The sequence below is a fragment of the Prunus dulcis genome, chromosome 3 (assembly GCF_902201215.1).
Source record: "Prunus dulcis chromosome 3, ALMONDv2, whole genome shotgun sequence".
NCBI lineage: Eukaryota > Viridiplantae > Streptophyta > Magnoliopsida > Rosales > Rosaceae > Prunus > Prunus dulcis.
In genome coordinates this window covers 11,684,739-11,704,595 of record NC_047652.1, presented here as the reverse complement: position 1 = coordinate 11,704,595, position 19,857 = coordinate 11,684,739, and the positions used below count along the sequence as shown (strand labels likewise).

The 19,857-nt window shown below is 41.0% G+C and overlaps 1 protein-coding gene across 1 annotated transcript; it reads left to right on the top strand.

Annotated features, from left to right (window-relative positions):
- The first annotated feature begins 16,610 nt into the window (after nt 1–16,610).
- LOC117622827 (zinc finger CCCH domain-containing protein 2) lies at nt 16,611–18,341 on the top strand. The gene has a single exon (XM_034353605.1). The coding sequence runs from the start codon at nt 16,696–16,698 to the stop codon at nt 17,968–17,970; it is 1,275 nt and encodes a 424-aa protein (XP_034209496.1). The 5' UTR covers nt 16,611–16,695; the 3' UTR covers nt 17,971–18,341.
- The last annotated feature ends 1,516 nt before the right edge of the window (nt 18,342–19,857 follow it).

Below are 19,857 nucleotides of genomic sequence, written 5' to 3'. Positions count from 1 at the left end.
TTATAGATGCTAAGTATAATCAACAGCATCGGTAGGAAAAACCAAAAATTTGTGCTGATGCCTTTATACACTTTTAATCTTATTATTTATAAAATCGATGCCTAATATACTAATAGCATCAGTTTTTCATTTCACCGATGCCTATGTAGTGGTGCGGAAAGTGAAATTTGGCATAGTGCACCTGACTCTCTCATACCATAGAGAAAACTACAACCTTCTCTGATATTTTTGCATCTTTCTCAAGTTCATCTAACTGATTTAGGCATCGGAGGGCCTTTGGCTAACACTCCTCGGGTGTGGTCTATTTACTCCAGTCTTTTTAGCACGGATTGTGGAAGAGGAAAGAGAAGGAAACCCAAAGACTAAAGAATCAACCCACTAATATTCCCCTTACGAAAATATGCTAAAATATTTTGGTGCTTTCATTGAGAGCATCGAGTTATACTCAACACGTTGCTCTTGAATCAAAGGAATCTGTTTCCTCTTATCCATCACTCAACCAAAGCCTTCCAAACAACCATGGTTGGAAGCAAGCGTACGAGAAGCAAGACCGCCGTGACGATCCAATCTGTGACGGATCCAAGCCTCCACGACAACACTTTCCACTGACGAGGCCGTGGCTCCAATCACGGCTCCAGCCGCCATCATTATCCTTCCTTTTGGCCTCGTGGCCGTGACCATCGTTCTGCCACTTTCTGCTGCACTGCCCAGCTGCCAACCGGTTCCAATAGCATTTATGGCCACAGTTTCGTGGCTGGATCCAAGGCACTACACCAGGGCAGCGCCGCGACGTACGTCGCAGCACCGGCCGCCACTTTACCTATGGCCCGATTGTGGAGCAAATACATTTGTTCCCTCCTTTGCCACCCCTCTCAATGTATGCTTCTGATGTATACCTGAAAATTAGATAGTTAAATTCAAGAAATAAACTTGCAAGCGCACAAGGTTAATGCAATATAGCCAAGGCAAGTACAAGGTCGTTCCCACAGAGACTAAATAAATTCTCAAGTTGTTGTGAATTATAAACTAATTTAAATCCTAAATTACTCTAGACACCCTAATTAATAAACTTAAAACTAATGACTCAACTAAAACTTAATAAAGGAGTTTTGAGAGTTACTTTTGAAGGATTTTCTTTAAAAGAATGTTGAAAACAAGAAAATTAAAAGACAAGATAACGAAGAAAAACGTTAACTAAATAAGTTTGTGAAAGATTTTAAAGAAGCTCACCAGGACAACAATTTCACCCCAATTCCTCTTATCTAAACCTTAGCATGCATACTATCAAAATTCCCAAGTTATGTTGATGATTAGTTCTCCAAAAATAAGATTAACTCTTTTCACAGCAATTAACTACTTCTTCTTACACGCAATTTATCCTTGGCATGAGTCATAAATATAAACATATAAAAAGATCTTAGGTTCAATGAGAACTTCACACAATCACACAAACCCCTAAGAGTATGGTGTTTACCTTAGGCGCATTCATGAATTTAATCACAAGAAGTAAAACTCGTATTAGGCATGGCGTATACCCTAACATGCATCAAATTACTTAACCAAGAACCTAGATTGTAGCTAAGCATCAAGATCATTAGTTTAGAAATAAGCACAGTGATTAAATTTCAACAACATGGAAATTCTAATAGCATGACATAACTAAGCTTTGAATAATTAGAAAAGGGTTACATTGTGTCTTAGTAAAAGAAAATTAGTTACTCATAATCATGGTAACAAAGCAAAAATAAAACATGGAGAAAGAGATAAGAAAAACCCTTAGAGTTTAGAGGCACGGTCGCTCTTCCTTGCTCCACGGTTGAAGTCTGAAATTTCTGGTGTATCCCTTGAGCCCCCACGACCTCCCCTCTTAAAAGAACCTAAAACCTAGTTAGAATGGGCCTAAACAAGTGGCCTTACACAAAGACTTGATTTCCAAGTTAGTTCCTAACTAGAAAAGGTAATTAAAACTAAGTTTCCTAAAACTTCCAGGAAATTGCACGTGATCCTCATTGCGAATGCGATTTGGATATCTTCCTTACCTCCAAAAATTGCGTACGGTCTTTGGAAAGCTCTGGATATCTTCTTTTTATTCATATATCATGTGCCTCAATCCGATGTCATATGAGTGAGTTATGGCCAAAATCCCCCTATTAACTCAGTATTCTCCAGTAATTGATTTATGTTGAGTTGTCTAATTAAAATTGGGCTACTTCGAAGTCTTCAAAAGTTATGAAAATATTCATGGATAAACTTCAAGATGCTGCCTTGCAAATATCCAATTGGAATCATATCAAACTCTGCTACAATGAATATTTGACGAATTTATACATTTTGTGGCTCATCAGCTGAAAAACCAGGAAATAACTAAACTCAGCATCTTTAATCCAAAGTAATTCACAAAACTAAGTAAAAAGGATATAAAATCATGTGAAATTATGAACATATCCAGCTTAGCTCGCTATCCAAAAATGGAAAGGCTCATTTTGTGCCCTGCAGTTTCCCCGAGAAAGTTAAGACCTTATTACCAAGCCCACCGGAGCATCGTCATGACATAAATTTCCTTTGAGATCAATTCTTCATAGTCCCAATGCTTCTCAGCGACTCATGAAGTGGGCCATCAAATTAAGTCAGTATGACCTCCTTTACTGACCGAAGACTGCTATAAAAACCTAGGCTTTAGCAGATTTCATTGCAGAATTCACTCCATTCGTAGTCGAAGAAGGGAAGTTGGTCAATAGAAACAAGGAAAGTTCTAGAGCAAACGAAGCCTCCTCCGCCGAATCTGACCTACCTGAACACATTTGGTAGTTGAGCGTAGATAGTGTCAAATCGCAGTGGAGCTGGAGCTGACGTCGTCATAATCATCCTAAACGGTGTAGAAAGTTGAGGTTTCACCCCAAAACCAATTGGCAATAGGGGGAGTAGCCCAACTCCTTATAAATCCTTGCTAGGTTTCTCAACTTTCCAATGTGGGACTTTTGACCTTCACATTCTCACACGCTCCCGCACGTATGACGAATTTTCAAGCCTAACACGTGGACAACACATTTTGGGTGACATGGAGCACGTGTGGCTGTTGGGCTTTCACACGTGGGCAACCCACTCTGATACCATGAAGGAAGTTGAGATTCCACCCCAAAACCAATTGGCAATGGGGGGAGTAGCCCAACTCCTTATAAACCCTTGCTAGGTTTCTCAACTTTCCAATGAAGGACTCTTTACCGTCACATTATGTGAAGATAAAGAGTGCCACATTATGTGAAGGTAAAGAGTCTCACATTGGAAAGTTGAGAAACCTAGCAAGGGCTTATAAGGAGTTGGGCTACTCCCCCCATTACCAATTGATTTTGGAGTAGAACCTCAACTTCCTTCATGGTATCAGAGCCAGGTTGCCCACGTGTGAAAGCCCAACAAACGTATGTGCTCCACATCACCCAAAATGTGTTGTCCACGCGTTAGGCTTGAAAATTCACCACACGTGCATGGGCGTGTGAGAATGTGAAGGTAAAGAGTCCCACATTGGAAAGTGGAGAAACCTAGCAAAGGCTTATAAGGAGTTGGGCTACTCCCCCCATTGCCAATTGGTTTTGGGGTGGAACCTCAACTTCTTTCAAACGGAACATTGTTGGAGTAAGCCATCACACTGGGCTTTCCATCCTCAAACAACGAAGTAGAGTACGAAGCATTGCTCGCTGGCCTGCGTGTAGCAAAGATGTTGTCGATCAAGAGGTTGGCCATCTATTTAGATTCCAAGCTGATCACCAATCAAGCTTCGAGGGAATACATGGCGATGCACCCAAGAATGATCTAATACCTAGATAAAGTCCAAGATCCTTTGAAGACATTCCCTACCTTCACCATCCAACAAGTTCCTCGGGCAGAGAACACACATGCAAATGCATTGGCAAGCATGGAATCAGCGCTGGACACCTAGTTTAGGCGCTCCATTCTGATCATGCATCTTGATCAGCCAACCATTGAAGAGGCAGAGCAGCCAAACCTGATGCAGATCGATGAAGACCCTAGTTGGCAAGACCCCATCATCGACTACTTGGTGAATGAAAATTTGCCAAGAGAGAAGTCCGAGGGCGAAAAAATTAAGTAAAAAGTTGTAAGATACTACATGAAGGACAACAAGCTTGTTCGCATATTATATTCAGGTCCTCATCTCACCTGCGTCAAGTGCTCTGTAAAATCCATAATAGCTAATGTGGAAATCAAGCTAGGGGTAAGTCACTCGCCTAAAAGGCTCTCAATATAGGCTACTTCTAGACTACCATATGCCAAAATTATGCGTAGTATGTCAAAAGATGTGATCGATACCAACACTACAAGCAAATCACGAGCTTACCAGCTGAAGTACACCACCCGCAGAACAGCCCATGGCTATTCATGCAATGGGTCATTGACTTAGTGAGGGCCGGCACTTGCCAAGAAAGACATGATGATTATCCCTACCGACTACTTTATCAAATGGATAGAGGCTGAAGCTCTATCCTCTACTAAAGAAGCTTACGTGGAGTGGTTTGTCTGGAAGAACATCATCTGTCAACTGCCCACAGTCGTTGGTCACTGATAATGGTCTGCAGATCATCGCATTCTTTGCAAAGTATGACATCAAGCAGAACTTATCAACTCTAAGACAACAGCAAGGCAATGGCCAAGTAGAGGCATCCAACAAGATCGTACTGCACTGCCTAAAGAAGAAACTAGAAGGCGCAGAAGGAAAATGGTTCGATGAGCTGCCTGAAGTCCTATGGGCTTGTAGCATTACCAAAAGAAGATCAACCAACAAAATCCCATTTTCCCTCACTTATGGAACTGAGTATTAAAGTGGGCATTCCCCCTCATTTCACTATTTCATCCATGAGTATCTAGGTGGGCATCATTAATCAAAACTGCAAGCAGATGAAGGTCAACCTTGACATGCTTGAGGAAGAATGAGAAAATGTCATTGTTCGAGTTGCAGCATGTCAATGGCAGTTGAACAATTCCAACATGAGGACCTTGTCTTAGAAAAGCCTTCATTTCAGCACAAAGGCAAGGATCAAAGAAGATGAAACCCAGTTGGGAAGGACCTTACATGATCAGCCGATCTGGGGACAGAAGAAGCTATATGTTTGACACCATGGAGGGAAAAGAAGTTCCGAGACAGTGGAATGTGCATCACCTCCGAAGGTACTACTCGTGAAGCTTCCGCTTACCTGCTTGGTTCCTAGCCGAAGACCGAGCCCTCTTCTCCGTAGTTGAACAAAATGCTACTTCTTACGCTTTTTAGCTATTCATCCATTTATTTCCATTCAATAAAGTAATGTAATCACACAAACATCAATAAAGTTTGAGTTTTCATTCAACAAAGTGTTCGAGAGAAGATCTAAAGAGTCCTAAGGGAGACACAGGACAATTGCCAAAATGTCCTAAGGGTGACGTAAGCTAACTGCCAAAACGTCCTAAAGGAGACGTAGGTCAACTGCCAAAACGTCCTAAGAGAGACGTAAGTCAACTGCCAAAATGTCCTAAGGGAGACATAGGTCAACTACCAAAACGTCCTAAAGGAGATGCAGGCCACATCCAAAGCACCCTAAGGGAGATACAGAAGAGCACCATTGGAGAAAGCGGTGGGTAAACATTCAAGCATCATAATGGAGATGCACAACCAAGATGTCAACAGGTCACTCAAGCAGTTCACAAGACCTAACACAAATTTTGGTTAAATAACTAAAATTTCCATAGCAAAATGACCAACTAGCAAGAGTTTAACTTGATGTTTCCTTCCTCTGCTATAAGCTCAACAACCGCAATCTCATCACCTACTGCTCTTCAACTTCTTCTATGTTCCTGGCATTAATCTGCTCATCTTGAGTAAGGGGCATCTCAGGATAGAACATCTGGACATCTTCATCTTCCATGGAATAACAAGGAGTGGCTCATTCCTCGCAATCTAAGTAGCCCAACTTGTATGCATCAATGACGACTTTACACTTGGATTCTTCAGCAGGGACGCGACGGCTTCACAGTAGGCGTCAAACTTAGCCAACAACTTGTCATAATTGTGGGTCATGTCAGTAAACTCATACTCAAGACATAAATAGGCTTTTTTTTTTGCTCATGGAGGGCGGCATGAGAGGAGTCGAGTTCTTTATCTTTCATGGCAAGGGAATCTTCATCAATGACACGCTTTTCTTCAAGTTAGATGCCTACGTCTCATAGTAGACATGCTCGGCCGAGAGCATGTCAGTCAAGTCAACATCCTTCTTCTCCAACTCCTCGAGCTTACCAGCAGACGAGCTTTACAAAGCCTCAACAGTAAAAATCATCTCCTTTTGAAGCACAGTTGTCACGCCCCAGAAACTCGGTCACATGACAGCAACACATGCCTCGAGAAACTTGAGAATACAACGCCCAATCGCCAGTGCGTCATAATCCCAAGTACTCCCAAAACACGTTAAGCCCTGTTATGTAGTTAAAACGGGTTGGATCAGAGTTGTACTTAGCAACAGAAAATGAAATTTAAAACACAAAGTGGGAACACTTTATTAAAAACAAACCCACAAGGTTACAATGAAGTTCCAGTAACTTTGAGTACAAGTGAAATTCAAAAACTTCATATCACAACCCCAACATGGTACAGAAGAAAACTCATAGTTTACAAGTTTGAAACAAATCACCAAACTAATGAACAACACAAGTTTCTAAGCAGAATAAAAATAAACGACTTTCCCACAATGGAAAGCAACTTGGAAACAAGAATGGAGTTGACAAGAAGCAAGCTACCACAACACTATCGTCCAAGAAACTCACAAGTTGTGTACATAGTATCTGTAAGAACTAATGTATGGGTGAGCATTACTAACGCTCATTTGCCCCTAGTAGGGACACCCACTACCAGCTTTAAAAGTAGACAACGAAAATAATTATTAAATATAGCCCAGGCGTGGTTTATCCTAAAACCAAAATCATAATGCACAACAACATAAAAGAAATATTTCACTTACTTCCCACTAAATCGGGATGTTAAGATAAAACATGGATGCTCATACAACTTTTTAATACCAAGTTTTTGGATATCCAATAAGATTCTTTTGATGACCGATCCTCGTAGGCCAACTACCCATACCTCAAGATATCCAGCTCAGGTGGCATGGTAGTGAGAGTGTCCATTTCATGGCTATACCTCATAGAACTATCCTCACAGCCGCACGAACTTCAGGACTAGCTAGTTCGTATAACCCTCGGCTAGGTTAGGGTATCGAATCCCAAGGTGGTCGCTATGCCCCCTTCATTCTTAGGTCATCTCAAAACATTGCAACTGAACAAACCACTGGGCCCAAAGTACAACAAATCCATACAATAGATATGCCAACCAAAAGCAATGCAGAGTTCTTATGCAATCATATTTATTACTTCATAGATACAATAAAATACAAGTCTGGGTTTAGCGGTCCCCCTACCTAGAGTCCAATGTTGATGCCTGGTCCCACACATTTTACTTGCCAAATCTGGTTCACACCACATCACGTACATGTTCAACTAACTCGAGCTTCTAATCGTACCACAGGCAACGTGTTAAACCAAGTCGGAAATAACCTCTTAACGTGCTAGGGTTAGGCCGATCACAATTTACAACCCCTAGGTCAAAGTACAACCCTAATTCGGAATCCTAAGTTGTTGTCAGAAACTTAACGTGAAAACCTTATGTTAAAACCCCAGGTCGGGTTATGTCAAAAACCCTAATCGCATATTAGGTTAGGAACAATTTTAGAGGTGGTCCAAAGTTTTAGCATTTGGTTTGGTACTTGAAAATATTTTTCGAAGGTTCAAAATAATTTTTGAATAATTAAAACAAAATTTGAAAATTTAAAACTATTTTCCAAAAGTCCAAAATTAATTTAAAATAATAAAACACAACTATTTACTAAATATTAAGTAATTTCAGAAATTAAATATAATAATTCAACATTAAATAAATATTAAATAAATTCTAATTACGAAATAAAGTCATTAAATAAGTCAAAAATAATAATTAATTACAAAATTAAACTAGTTAAACATAATTAGGAAGTTACAAAATTAATTAACTAAACAATTAATTATTCTTGGAATAATTAAAATAATTAATTAAACAAAAACAATAAATTAGACTAAGTGCCCGTTTGGTATTGCTTATTTGGGGTAATAAGTGATTTTAAAAAAAATTTGAGAAGCCCAACCCGTTTGGTAAACTCTGAGAAAATCACTTATTGTTAAAAATTGCTGTGAGAGAAAGCTATAAAGGAAAGCAGCTAATGAGGTGCTTTCATTTTCTGATTATGCGGGAATCAGTTTCGAAGAGGTTCTGGGTTTAATGATTATGCGGCAATCATATTCTGATTATGCATAAAATCAATACCAACAACACTTTTAACAAAAATTTTACCAAACGTCAAACTGCTTTCTCTCACAGCTGATTTCTCTCACAGCAAATTTGACAGCGATTATTTTTACAGCACAGCAATGCCAAACTGGCCGCGCCCGTTTGACATTGCTTATTTGGGGTAATAAGTGATTTTTTAAAAATTTTGAGAAGCTCAACCCGTTTGGTAAACTGTGAGAAAATCACTTATTGTTAAAAATTGCTGTGAAAGAAAGCTATAAAAGAAAGCAGCTAATGAGGTGCTTTCATTTTCTGATTATGCAGGAATCAGTTTGAAGAGGCGCTGGGTTTAATGATTATGCAGCAATCATTTTCTGATTATGCATACAATCAATACCAACAACACTTTTAACAAAAATTTTACCAAATGCCAAACTGCTTTCTCTCATAGCTGATTTCTCTCACAGCAAATCTGACAGCGATTATTTTCACAGCACAGCAATGCCAAACTGGCTCTTAGTTTTAATTATAGTTTATTTTAGTTAATTAGTTTTAATTATTTGTTTGTTTAATTAATTAAATTAAATTAGTTTAATTTTATGTTTTAGAGCCAGTTTGGCATTGCTGTGCTGTGAAAATAATCGCTGTCAGATTTGCTGTGAGAGAAATCAGCTATGAGAGAAAGCAGTTTGGCATTTGGTAAAATTTTTGTTAAAAGTGTTGTTGGTATTGATTGTATGCATAATCAGAAAATGATTGCTGCATAATCATTAAACCCAGCGCCTCTTCAAACTGATTCCTGCATAATCAGAAAATGAAAGCACCTCATTAGCTGCTTTCTTTTATAGCTTTCTTTCACAGCAATTTTTAACAATAAGTGATTTTCTCACAGTTTACCAAACGGGTTGAGCTTCTCAAAATTTTTAAAAAATCACTTATTACCCCAAATAAGCAATGTCAAACGGGCACTAAATAAAACAACTTAAACTAAAATATATAAAATTAAATAGAAACTAGAGAGAGAAAAGAAGACTTACCAAAGCTGGGAGAGAGAGGCTCTCAAACTTGCCACCGGCCAAGGGGGTAGAAAAAATGGTTGAAATGGGGTATTTATAGGCAAGAGAGGCATAAGGGCTAGGATTGAAAGAAATACAAATTTTGGAGAAAATGGAAGGCTTAGATCATAGGAGATGGGCGGTAGGGCCGTTGGATGTCGCCCAAAAATTTGATTGAAGGGTCCATATTGCGCCAAATATTGGAGAAAACAATGAAGAATTGGCTGCACCACGGTGGCACATGACATGTGTTTGGGCCTAATTTTGGCACGCCCAGCCCAACAAGCCCAAAAACAACAAAGACAAAGCCACAGGGCCCAAGCAGTCTGGGCTCTGCAAATAAACTTGGGCCTCGAAAAGAAAAGCAATCAGCCCATGGCTCCAGAAAAATCAAAAGGGGTTGGGCATGATTAAAAGAGAGGAAGGAGCCAAAAGGAACAGACCCACGTGAATCTCTTTTTCTGATTTAGGAAAGTCAACAATTTCAACTGGGTTGATAAAGAGTTGACAGAGGCAGGCGAAAAGAAAGGACGTCTCTAAAATCTTTGCCACCAGAAGATCGAAAAAAAACCCTTTTATATTTAGAGACATTGTTTCTACTCCAAAGAAGGCACCACCATTCAAGGGATACGCATACTGTATTTTCTAAAAAGATAAATAGGGAACAGGAAGTTGTTCAAACTGGAGAAGCAAACTGACCATCACGATTAAGCTCTCACAAGGGCAGTTGGGAATTAAAGAAGGGTCAGGTTCTCTTTCAAAAAAACAACAGGGAAGTGACTGTCGTAGGAATTGACTGTTGAGAACTTATCTGCCAGAATTGAGAAAACCCCTTTTTCTTTGTATTTTAAAAAATGAAAGATCTTTTGAGAATTTTTGCCGCCCATTATTAAAAGAAAGAAATCTTACTTCAAAGCATTTCTTATAAATATATAAGAAGGTGAACAGAGCAAACGACAATCAAACAAACAACCAAAAATCAGCCAAAGGCAAAAACTCAAAATGATCACTTGATCACGGAGAACCTTCAAACAAACAGGAGCAATCAAAAGCTCTCTCTCTCTCTCTCTCTCTCCTAGAATTTTCAAAGCTCAGACTTAGAGAAAAGTCATTCAAAACAAGACTTCTCTCGTTATAAATTTGGTTCAGCAAAAGCCAAAACAAGCAGAGTTTGAGTTTTCACAAATATGAAAACCTCAACAAATTTATGGAGAGCCCTGACCAAGCAGAACAGGTACAATAGTGCAGTTCCAGCTCAGTAAACCTCAAATCCAGCCATTTCTGCCTCTCTTAGCCAGAAGAGACCGCCGTTCTGCCAGCTCAAAAGCCTCACAAGGCTTGAAGTAGATTAAAGCTCTGCCAAAATTGAACTTTGGTATCGATTTACAGCTAAAGCTAAGCAATTGAAGTTGTTAACAGCTCAGTCCAGCATGAATGTATTCGGTCCAGCCCGGATCAGAAGTTTCTACCCAGGCAGAAGTGGGATTCCAGACATCTTTATGTCTTTTTAGAGTTGATTTTTCCTTCTTAATTTTGTAAAAGGCAGTTCTGCCTAAAAACAGTCCACTTATCATCTATTCTAGCCAGAACTACCAATTTTATACTGTGATAAATTATAAAGTCCTCACCAGCCTGAGGCAGGAAAAGAACTTACTTGGGAGATATTCCTCACCCAAATTCACAATCACTTGTTTAGAAATCAGAACTTGGGGTGCAAGTTATCCATTTTTAAGAAGTCTGTTAGGATTTTCATTACTAACAGTGGCACGCTCACACACCAAAGAAAGCTGACTTCTTGACCAGTCAATGGTTTCCAAGGCAGTGGGGAACTTTACCCTTCCATCACAGGAGTGAAAACTAAACGGGTGAACAATTTGGCACGCCCAGTGGGACTTCTCAGTATACATACTCCAACAGAAATTTTCTAAGTATATGGATATTGGAAGCTCTAGCCAGAACCCACACCACGCCATGGAGATAAATCAGGAAGCTCTCAGGGAAGGTCTGGAGTCAGAAGCAAGTGACACCAGGTAATCGCCCACGGCAGTACCGGAAGCAGACGTTCCAGGACCGGCTCCAGGAGGATGAATCAAATATAGGAATTTGTATTCCGACAAGAGGTTACAATGCAAAGGAGCTAGGAAACTCTCAATAACATGACAGCCATGATGCAATGGCAGGTTAATAGGCAGTTCAGGAAGGACCGTGAGGCTGCCATGGCCAGAATTCCAGATCCGGATGTTGTAGTCCAGCAGCTAGACCTTCCTTATGGCCCTCCACCAGGATTAGCATGGCCATACCAGGAGAACCCTCTCATTGCACAAATAGTTGGAATACCAGGGCATGGAGAGATCCAGGCTGGACAGAGCGGAGGAGCCCTTCCCGTCCAAGAACATGAGGCCCCAGTCCAGACAGAAGGCCCTGCACCAGTTCAGATCTAGCAGAATCAGCCAGAACCTAAGCCTATTGCACAACCTGTGGCCCCACATGATCAACCTTTTGCACTTCTGCCTGAGCCACCTGCTGTGTTGCCCTATAGACCCAGAAGAATGGATCCCAATCTATTCCCTTCACCTGCAAGAGGCAGAAGAGGCAGAAGGGGAAACAACGTTTTTGCTAACAATGACAGGAACAGGCCAGGGGAAAACTAGAGAAATCAACCAGAGCCAGAAGAAGAGGAAGAACACAGTGAGGAAGCTCTGCCCAGGCCATACAGAGTAGAGCCCAGGATTGATCACGTCCAGCCAGAACAGGGACAAAATCAGCATCTGTCAATGCTTTGAATGACATGGGGGCATTACAAAGAATGATCAGAGAGATGATGGAGCCTGAAGCCAGAAGAGGAGAGAGGCCTACCTATAAAAAGCCATATCCGGCTTATATCGATCAAATACCTCTATCATCAGGCTTCAAGGTGCCAAACTTCACCTTGTTCAACTGAGAGGATCACCATGCTTCATCAGTTGAGCATATAGGCAGATTCTCTGTCCAGTGCATAGCCATAGAAATAACCATCTGTTAAAACTAAGGCTTTTTGGGAATTCACTCTTGGGACAAGCTTTCACCTGGTACACCAGTCTGCCAGCTAATTCTATTCAAATTTGGGAGCAGATGGAAAGTGTTTTTCATGACTATTATTATAGGATTCAGCTAGAAGTCACCATCAGCAATCTTGCTGCCCTCAAACAGAGTGAAGATGAACCTGCCCAAGACTTCATAACCAGGTTCAGAAAGCTCAAAATAAAGTGCCGGATCCCTATGCAAGAAAGGCACTTCATCCAAATGGCTCAGGCTGTCCTTAAAATCCTTTTGAGAAAAAGATTTGATGGAATGTTGTTTGGAGATTTGGCAGAACTGGCAGATAAAGCATCTAAATATGAGGAGCTGCTTAGGGAAGAACAACAGAAGAGGAACTCTTCCAAAGGCACGTATTACAAGTCACCTTCTTCTTCAATACATATTATTGAAGTAGAATCAGAAGAAGATGCAGAAGGCTCGGAGGAAAGAGAAATTGCAGTAGCAGAGATGGCAAAATTAAAACATCCCATCAGCTGCAAGGCTCTTACAAAGCCACCGAAGGACCAAAAGCCGCCACCATTCACAGGAGGATTTGTTCCAAACAAACCAACATAGAACAAGGTTTATTCTTTTGATCTAACCAAGGTGGATGCTTTATTTGATGAGATGTTGCTACAGAAAGCAATAGAGACACCCCACAGGATGCCCAAGCCAGAAGAGCTCAAGGGCAGGCAGTATTGCAGGTGGCACAATTCTTAGAATCATTCTACCAATAGTTGTGTCGTTTTCAGCGATGTCATACATGAAGGAATAACAGCAGGAAGGCTGAAACTGGCGGAGAAACCTCCATCAGTTACAACAGATCCTTTTCCTCAGCCATAAGTCAACATAGTCAACTTAAATTGGCCGGGACAGAAGAAAAGTAAACCAGCGACAGAAGCCAGCTCCAGCAGAGGCAGAAAAGTCATAAGGGAAACTAGTCAGAGGCCAAAAGCAACTATCTCGGCTGGAGTAGTGCTTTGCAGCAAGTGCAAGTGTGAGACTGAGTTAGAGGTAGTTTTGGATAGGCAGAATCAGCCCGCACCTTGTGTTTTTGACAGGATTGGGACGTCATGCCATCCACAAGGCCCAGTTCCGGGTCTATCTCAAGATAGAGCCAAGCAGAATGACTATCTTAGGTTTGCTCAGCACAATAGAAGAATGTCAGAGCAGCCCAAGAACGAAATATCAATCAAGATGCCCGGGGATGAAAAACCCTTGGCAACTATCATAGAAGGCAGATGGTATTCTGTCGAAAAGAGTGGTAGACCAACTCTGGAGCTAACCAGAACTCAAAAGAGAAGGGTTCAAAGGCAATACTGCACTTTGCTCAAGAATAGGGACAACACACAGGTACTTCCAGAGACCAGTTCTGCCAAAAAAGGAAAAAAACCAGAAGTACCTCCTCCGGCAGAACAAACAGCTTGCCAGCCACAAAAACTGGAAAAACCACAATCTCCAGGCAAACCTTCTATCAATCTTGCCTCATCCTCAGGCAGTTAGCTCGAGCATAGCCTTCACAATCCTCAGGCAGTTAGCTCGAGCAGTTAGCTCATCCTCAGGCAAACCTTCTATCAATCTTGCCTTAGCCTTCACAAATTAATTCAAAAGTTAAAACCATAATTTGCAGTTGGAGAAAAAAGAGAAGGAGACACGCGGCCCAAGCTCTAGCATAGCAAGGAAAAAAAACAAAAAAACAAAAAAAAAAGGGAGACGCACTGCGACAACAATCAGCAGACACAAGCGCAGGCTAGTTGGCCCACGCTGAGGAAAAGAAAAAATTGCGACGACAGCACCCAGTGCTGCTAGCAGCCACCGCCACTACTGGACGCGTCACTTTAGCCACCGTATCACGACGACAACCAGTCGACCAAGGTTAGCCAATCCTCGCCGCAAAGAATAAATAAATAAAAATACAAAAACCAAGTGTGACCAACCTTGGTGTGCATGGCAACTTCTCTCCTCGACAAGTAGTACACTCCTCCAAGATCTTTCTCACAAGCTAGAAAGTAGAGGAAGACAAGTTTGCAATTTGAAGAGGAGTGAAGATAAGCCTTGTATTTATAATGGTTAGGCATCCTATGTCAAGAAGGAATCACAAGCCTATTCCAATTGAGAGCCCAACTCCACGAAAAAGTCAAAAGCCCAAACGCAGTTGGAAAGCCCGAAGAGTAGCCTTGTATTTCCCTGCCACATACGCGCCATGCAGAAGCTGGGGGACATTTGATGGAGCATATATTTATGAAACCAATGAGTAGGTGACATGTGGAAAAGGAAAATTCCCTAGGTCAATTAGTTACCCTAATTAAATCCTATTTAATTAGGGAAATTGTAATTGATTTAAGATGGGAATATGGCTAAATCAAGGATGAGATTTCCAACAAATCTCCTTGATTAATTATAATCTCCTATTTTTGGGTAAGAATAATCCTAATTAAGTAGGATTATTCTTTAAACCTTAGAAGCCAAGAGCACTATAAATACACGGCTACATCACACATATGAGGTAATCCAATTTTGGCCCTAGAAACTCCTCTCTCTCACGCCACTCTCTCCTCTCTCCCTCATAGCTCTGGCCACCCTCACACACGGCTCCGACCACCCAGTTCTCTTGTATTGTAGAGAAAACTTTGACCTTCTATGTTATTTTCGTATCTTTCTCAAGATCATCTAACTGACTTATGCATCGGATGGCCTTTGGCCAACACTCCCCGACTGTGGTCTATTTACTCCAATCTTTTTCGCAGGGATAGAGGAAGAGGAGAGAGAAGGAATCTGAAAGGGTGAAAAATCAACCCACGAATATTCCCCCGTGTGGATATTTACTCGAATAGTATGTGTTTGGTATGAGACTTGTTTCAGTTTTTTATTTTGATGATTTTGGGCAATGGGTGGGCAAGTTCAATCCCACTAGAATGTTGGTTGAGATTTTCAATTTCTGTAAAAGTTTTATTTTGATGTTCTATGTCAGATTGTCAAAGCTTTCAAAAGGATTGTGGCTAATACTCATTCTGTGGTGGGAAGGATGGTGGTGATGCCAGTGCAGTAGAAAAATGGTGGCTGATGGTGGTCTTGCAATTGTGGTTGGGTGGGGATGGGGGTCAGGCCTCGTTGGCAGTGGACAGGCGGCTATGATTGATGTTGTTTTTTTTAAATATTTAAGTTTTTTGTTCTTTAACTAAATATTAAATATTTTTTAATTAAACAAACTGACGAAATTGAGGCATTGGAATGAATATGTTAACTACTGCACATACGATGATCAAATTTGAATTCAAGCCAAACCTCAATGACAAAAATGTAATTAACTTTTTTTAAAAATGAAATCAAGTTTTTGATGAACAATCAATGAAAATTAGTTTTTTGAAAATAATTTGAATCCTCAAATGGTGTACGTGTAATTTACGAAACAATAAGAAGTTTTGTGAAAAAAGTTAAAAATATATATGAGAGAGTGTTAGTGTAAATAACTTAGTTGACCCAAACTAAAAACTTATTTTAGAAATTACCCAATTGGACGTCCGACCCTGTAGAAGGAATTTAGAACCTTTTTATGTCGATCATGGAAGTCGGTAACCCAAAACGGAAATGACAAATTTAAGAAAAAGTTTTTTTGTTTTTTTTTTGGGTCAAAAGATTTAAGAAAAGGTTAGAGTGAAAAATCCCTACACAGAGATTGGTGATATATATGACCATGTATTTTATTAGTACGCGTAAGGTGTAGCCCTCCAATCCCAACGTTACCCAAACAAAATCCAAAAACCCTCTTCTTTTTTTTTTTTCTCTCTTTTTCTTCTGAGATATAAATTAAATGATGACGTCTTCTTGAAAAAACAAAACAAAACAAAACAAAATAAAAAAGAAAAAGAAGAAGAAAAACGATGGAGGATGTCCCAATGAGGAAACACATAGCCAAACTATTGCGTGCCAAGTGAACTGTGAAGCTGCCACATACCCCATTTTGCATGCTGATCCCAAATGCTATGCAGCCACGTATCTCTCTGCCCATCCCATGCCCCTCCTTTCTCCATCCTTGTCATCATCATCTCTCTCTCTCTCTCACTAAAATTCTCTCCCTCAACCTCAAAACACCTATATAACCCACCTTGTTCCCCTCTTCATCAACACCACCACCACCACCACCTTCATTATCGCTCTGCACACCCAAATATCTCTCTCTTTCTGATCTGCTATTTCCTGGAATATAATTTGCACACCCAACCTCATTATATGACTAGTGTGTGCGCTGAGCAGCAGCACAAGTTCCACCCTTCCCACCAGCTCCTCTCATCCAAGAAGTCTCTCCACAACACCACCATTGACATCCCACCCAGAAAGCTCCTCACCCGCCTCACCCAAACCCAAGACTTCCCCTCCTCCTCTCCTGACATGTACTCCCCCCGCTTCTCCACCGCCGACGAGGCCCTCCTCCGCAAGTTCCTCCCCTACAACGCCGCAGCTGACGACTCCGATGAAGACGACGCTAACTCTTCCGACCACTTCCGCATGTTCGAGTTCAAGGTCCGCCGCTGCACCCGCAGCCGCAGCCACGACTGGACCGACTGCCCCTTCGCCCACCCAGGCGAGAAGGCCCGCCGCAGGGATCCTCGCCGCTACCACTATTCGGGCACCGTGTGCGCGGACTACCGCCGTGGGTCGTGCAGCCGCGGCGACAGCTGCGAGTTCGCGCACGGAGTGTTCGAGTGTTGGCTCCACCCGGCCAGGTACAGAACCGAGGCTTGCAAAGACGGGAAGCAGTGCAAGAGAAAGGTGTGCTTCTTTGCACACACGCCACGTCAGCTACGGGTTTTGCCAGTTCAATCTTCGGCAGATCATACGGCGGCCGCGCTCTCTCCCACTCCCAAGAAGAAGTACGGCCACCTGAGCAACTCTGTGGGCTCGCCGGGCTCGAACAAGCACTGCTGTCTCTTCTGTCACTCTGCCGTGACGACGTCGTCTCCAACTTCTACTCTGTTGGGTATGTCCCATTTGTCGCCACCTCTGTCGCCAGCAGGTAACCACTGCTCGTCGGTGAACGGGTTTCATAATTCACCGGTTATGTCTCGCTGTAGCGGGTTGGGGTTGGGGTTGGATCAGATGCATGCAAGCACGGGCGGAATGATGAGCTACAAGGATGTGCTAGCTGAGCTGATGAGCTCTTTGGAAGCCGTGAAATTCAGTGAAGCTGCTGCTGCTTCACCTATTAACCCAAATGCGCCGCGGTGGGTTGATGTTTCATTCAATTCCACTGATGATCTTGATCAGCAACAACAGTTTATTCTTTCGCCGTCTACTCCAAGTCCAAGCAGGCCGTTTGGACGACGTGGGATTAATTTTTCGGATGGGGATGAAAATAGCTCATCGAGAAAAAGCAGTTTGTTGGGTTTTGATGACAATTATTACAAGCTCAACAATATTAATGATGAGATGATCAATGGAGGAGGAGGGTCTGGATCTGGCTCCTCAGACCCTGATCTTGGATGGGTTAATGAGCTCTTGATGTAAAGGAAGACTCTGATCTGACAGACATGGCGCTCTGATGATTTATATTATGTGCCACTGCCACAGAATAAAAAGATGGTGATCGATCAATCCATCCATCTGCAAGTGTATATATGTTGCACCAGCCGTATATATATACGTACATATATGTACGGGATTGGGCGTAAATTATTATTGCTTTTGATGTTATTGTTTGGAAATTTTAAGCATTGTTGTTGATTACTGTGTTTTGTTTTGTGATGTTTGTTTTGTAAGTTGGAGAGGAAGTTAGAGAACAGGAATGTGATGTATGGATTTGGGATTCTTTAAGAGATTTTATTTTTTTTGTTTCTTTATTTTTTGTTTTTCAGTGAGTTAATTTTATTTTCTGCATAAATATCGTACAATATTTGCGTGTCCAACCTAATTAGCCTTGAGATATATGGGTGAGATTATTATTATTATTATTATTTTTGGGTGAGATTTTGTGTGAATAGGTGGCATGGCGATTCATCATTAGCAACATGGCAAGCATGCAGTACTTGTTCTTTTTTGGCCTGGCCTGATTTGAAGTTTTCATATCTTTCGGCGGTTTGTGTTTCAAGTGCTGTATATGGGGAATTTTATTGGTACCTGAAGATGCGCTTTATTTTTTGCCTACAAATGGCTTTAATTAGAAAGAAAAATAATCTCACCCCCCACCCCACCACAACAAATTCGCAGTCACACAACAGCCAGCCGTCAATGGCATCGGCATCATTGCCGGACCACCACCGCCTCTTTTTCTCTCAAGTTCACGACAATCCGAAGGCTTTGCTCGAGGGTAGGATGAGGATGACAGAAAGAGAGGAGCTGCGCTTTATTCATTTATTTTCTTCTATTTTGACTTTTTAGTTTTTTCTTACATAAGCGATATTCTGGAGGGGATTCGAACACAAGAATTCGCCTGTGTTCTCCAAACACGGCACAATGAGAAAGTGTCGGCAGCCCATTCACATGAACGATTTGTCACCATGAGTCCTATCACTCAATTGGCATGTCCTAATTCAAATGACATCGGAGTGATGAGGTTTAGATATATTGTAAGTTCATATATTGTCATTTGATATATTTGTTCACGTCAATTATTTTGACTTCAAGAGTTTAGTATAACACTCGTTAATGATTCTGAATGTATAGTTTACATTCTAAAACCGAAAAAAGGACTAAAAGTTATTAACATATCTAAAATTTTACTACTTTTTCAAATTTCATATAGTCTAAAGTTTCTGATCTTGTAATGTTCCAGATCAAATTAATAAGGAATTACCATTCTCAAAATCCAATTTAGGGTAAAAGTCAACTTTAGTCATTCCTGTTTTGCCTCGATTTCAATTTTAGTCACGACATTTTATTTTTCTCAAATTCAAACACAATGATCAAATTGACAAAATCACAATGGCTAAATTGAAGTCGAGGCAAAACAAAGTGATCGAAGAGTATTGTTATCATTACTACCTTTCTCCTGCGAACATGGTTGTTCTTTCCGACAGCCCGGAGATCATCAACGGCCATGATATGAGCATGAAATTCAGTACTGAAATCTCACATAGAGCCGTGAGAATCTTAAGATACATGACAGTACTACTAGATTACAAGTACTGGGAATTATGTACCACTCTATTATGGCATACTATTTGTTTCCTATGAGGGCTACTTATCTGAAACACAGCTAGGGTGGTAGGGAAATGCCCCATGAGCTTGTGTTCGGAATATACAACTTTTCTCTCATCTGCACCCAAAAGGAAAAAAAAAAAAAAAAAAAAAAAAAAGAAAAAAAAAAAAGAAAATATACACAGCTTTAAATTCTAGTAGGGCCTGTTTGTTTCTTCTTGTTGTTGGCTAGGTGCAATGCTGCTGCTGAGTTAGGTG

Bases quoted from the DNA above. Each gene is read 5' to 3' on its own strand.
- LOC117622827 (XM_034353605.1), top strand. From the start codon at position 16,696: ATGACTAGTGTGTGCGCTGAGCAGCAGCACAAGTTCCACCCTTCCCAC.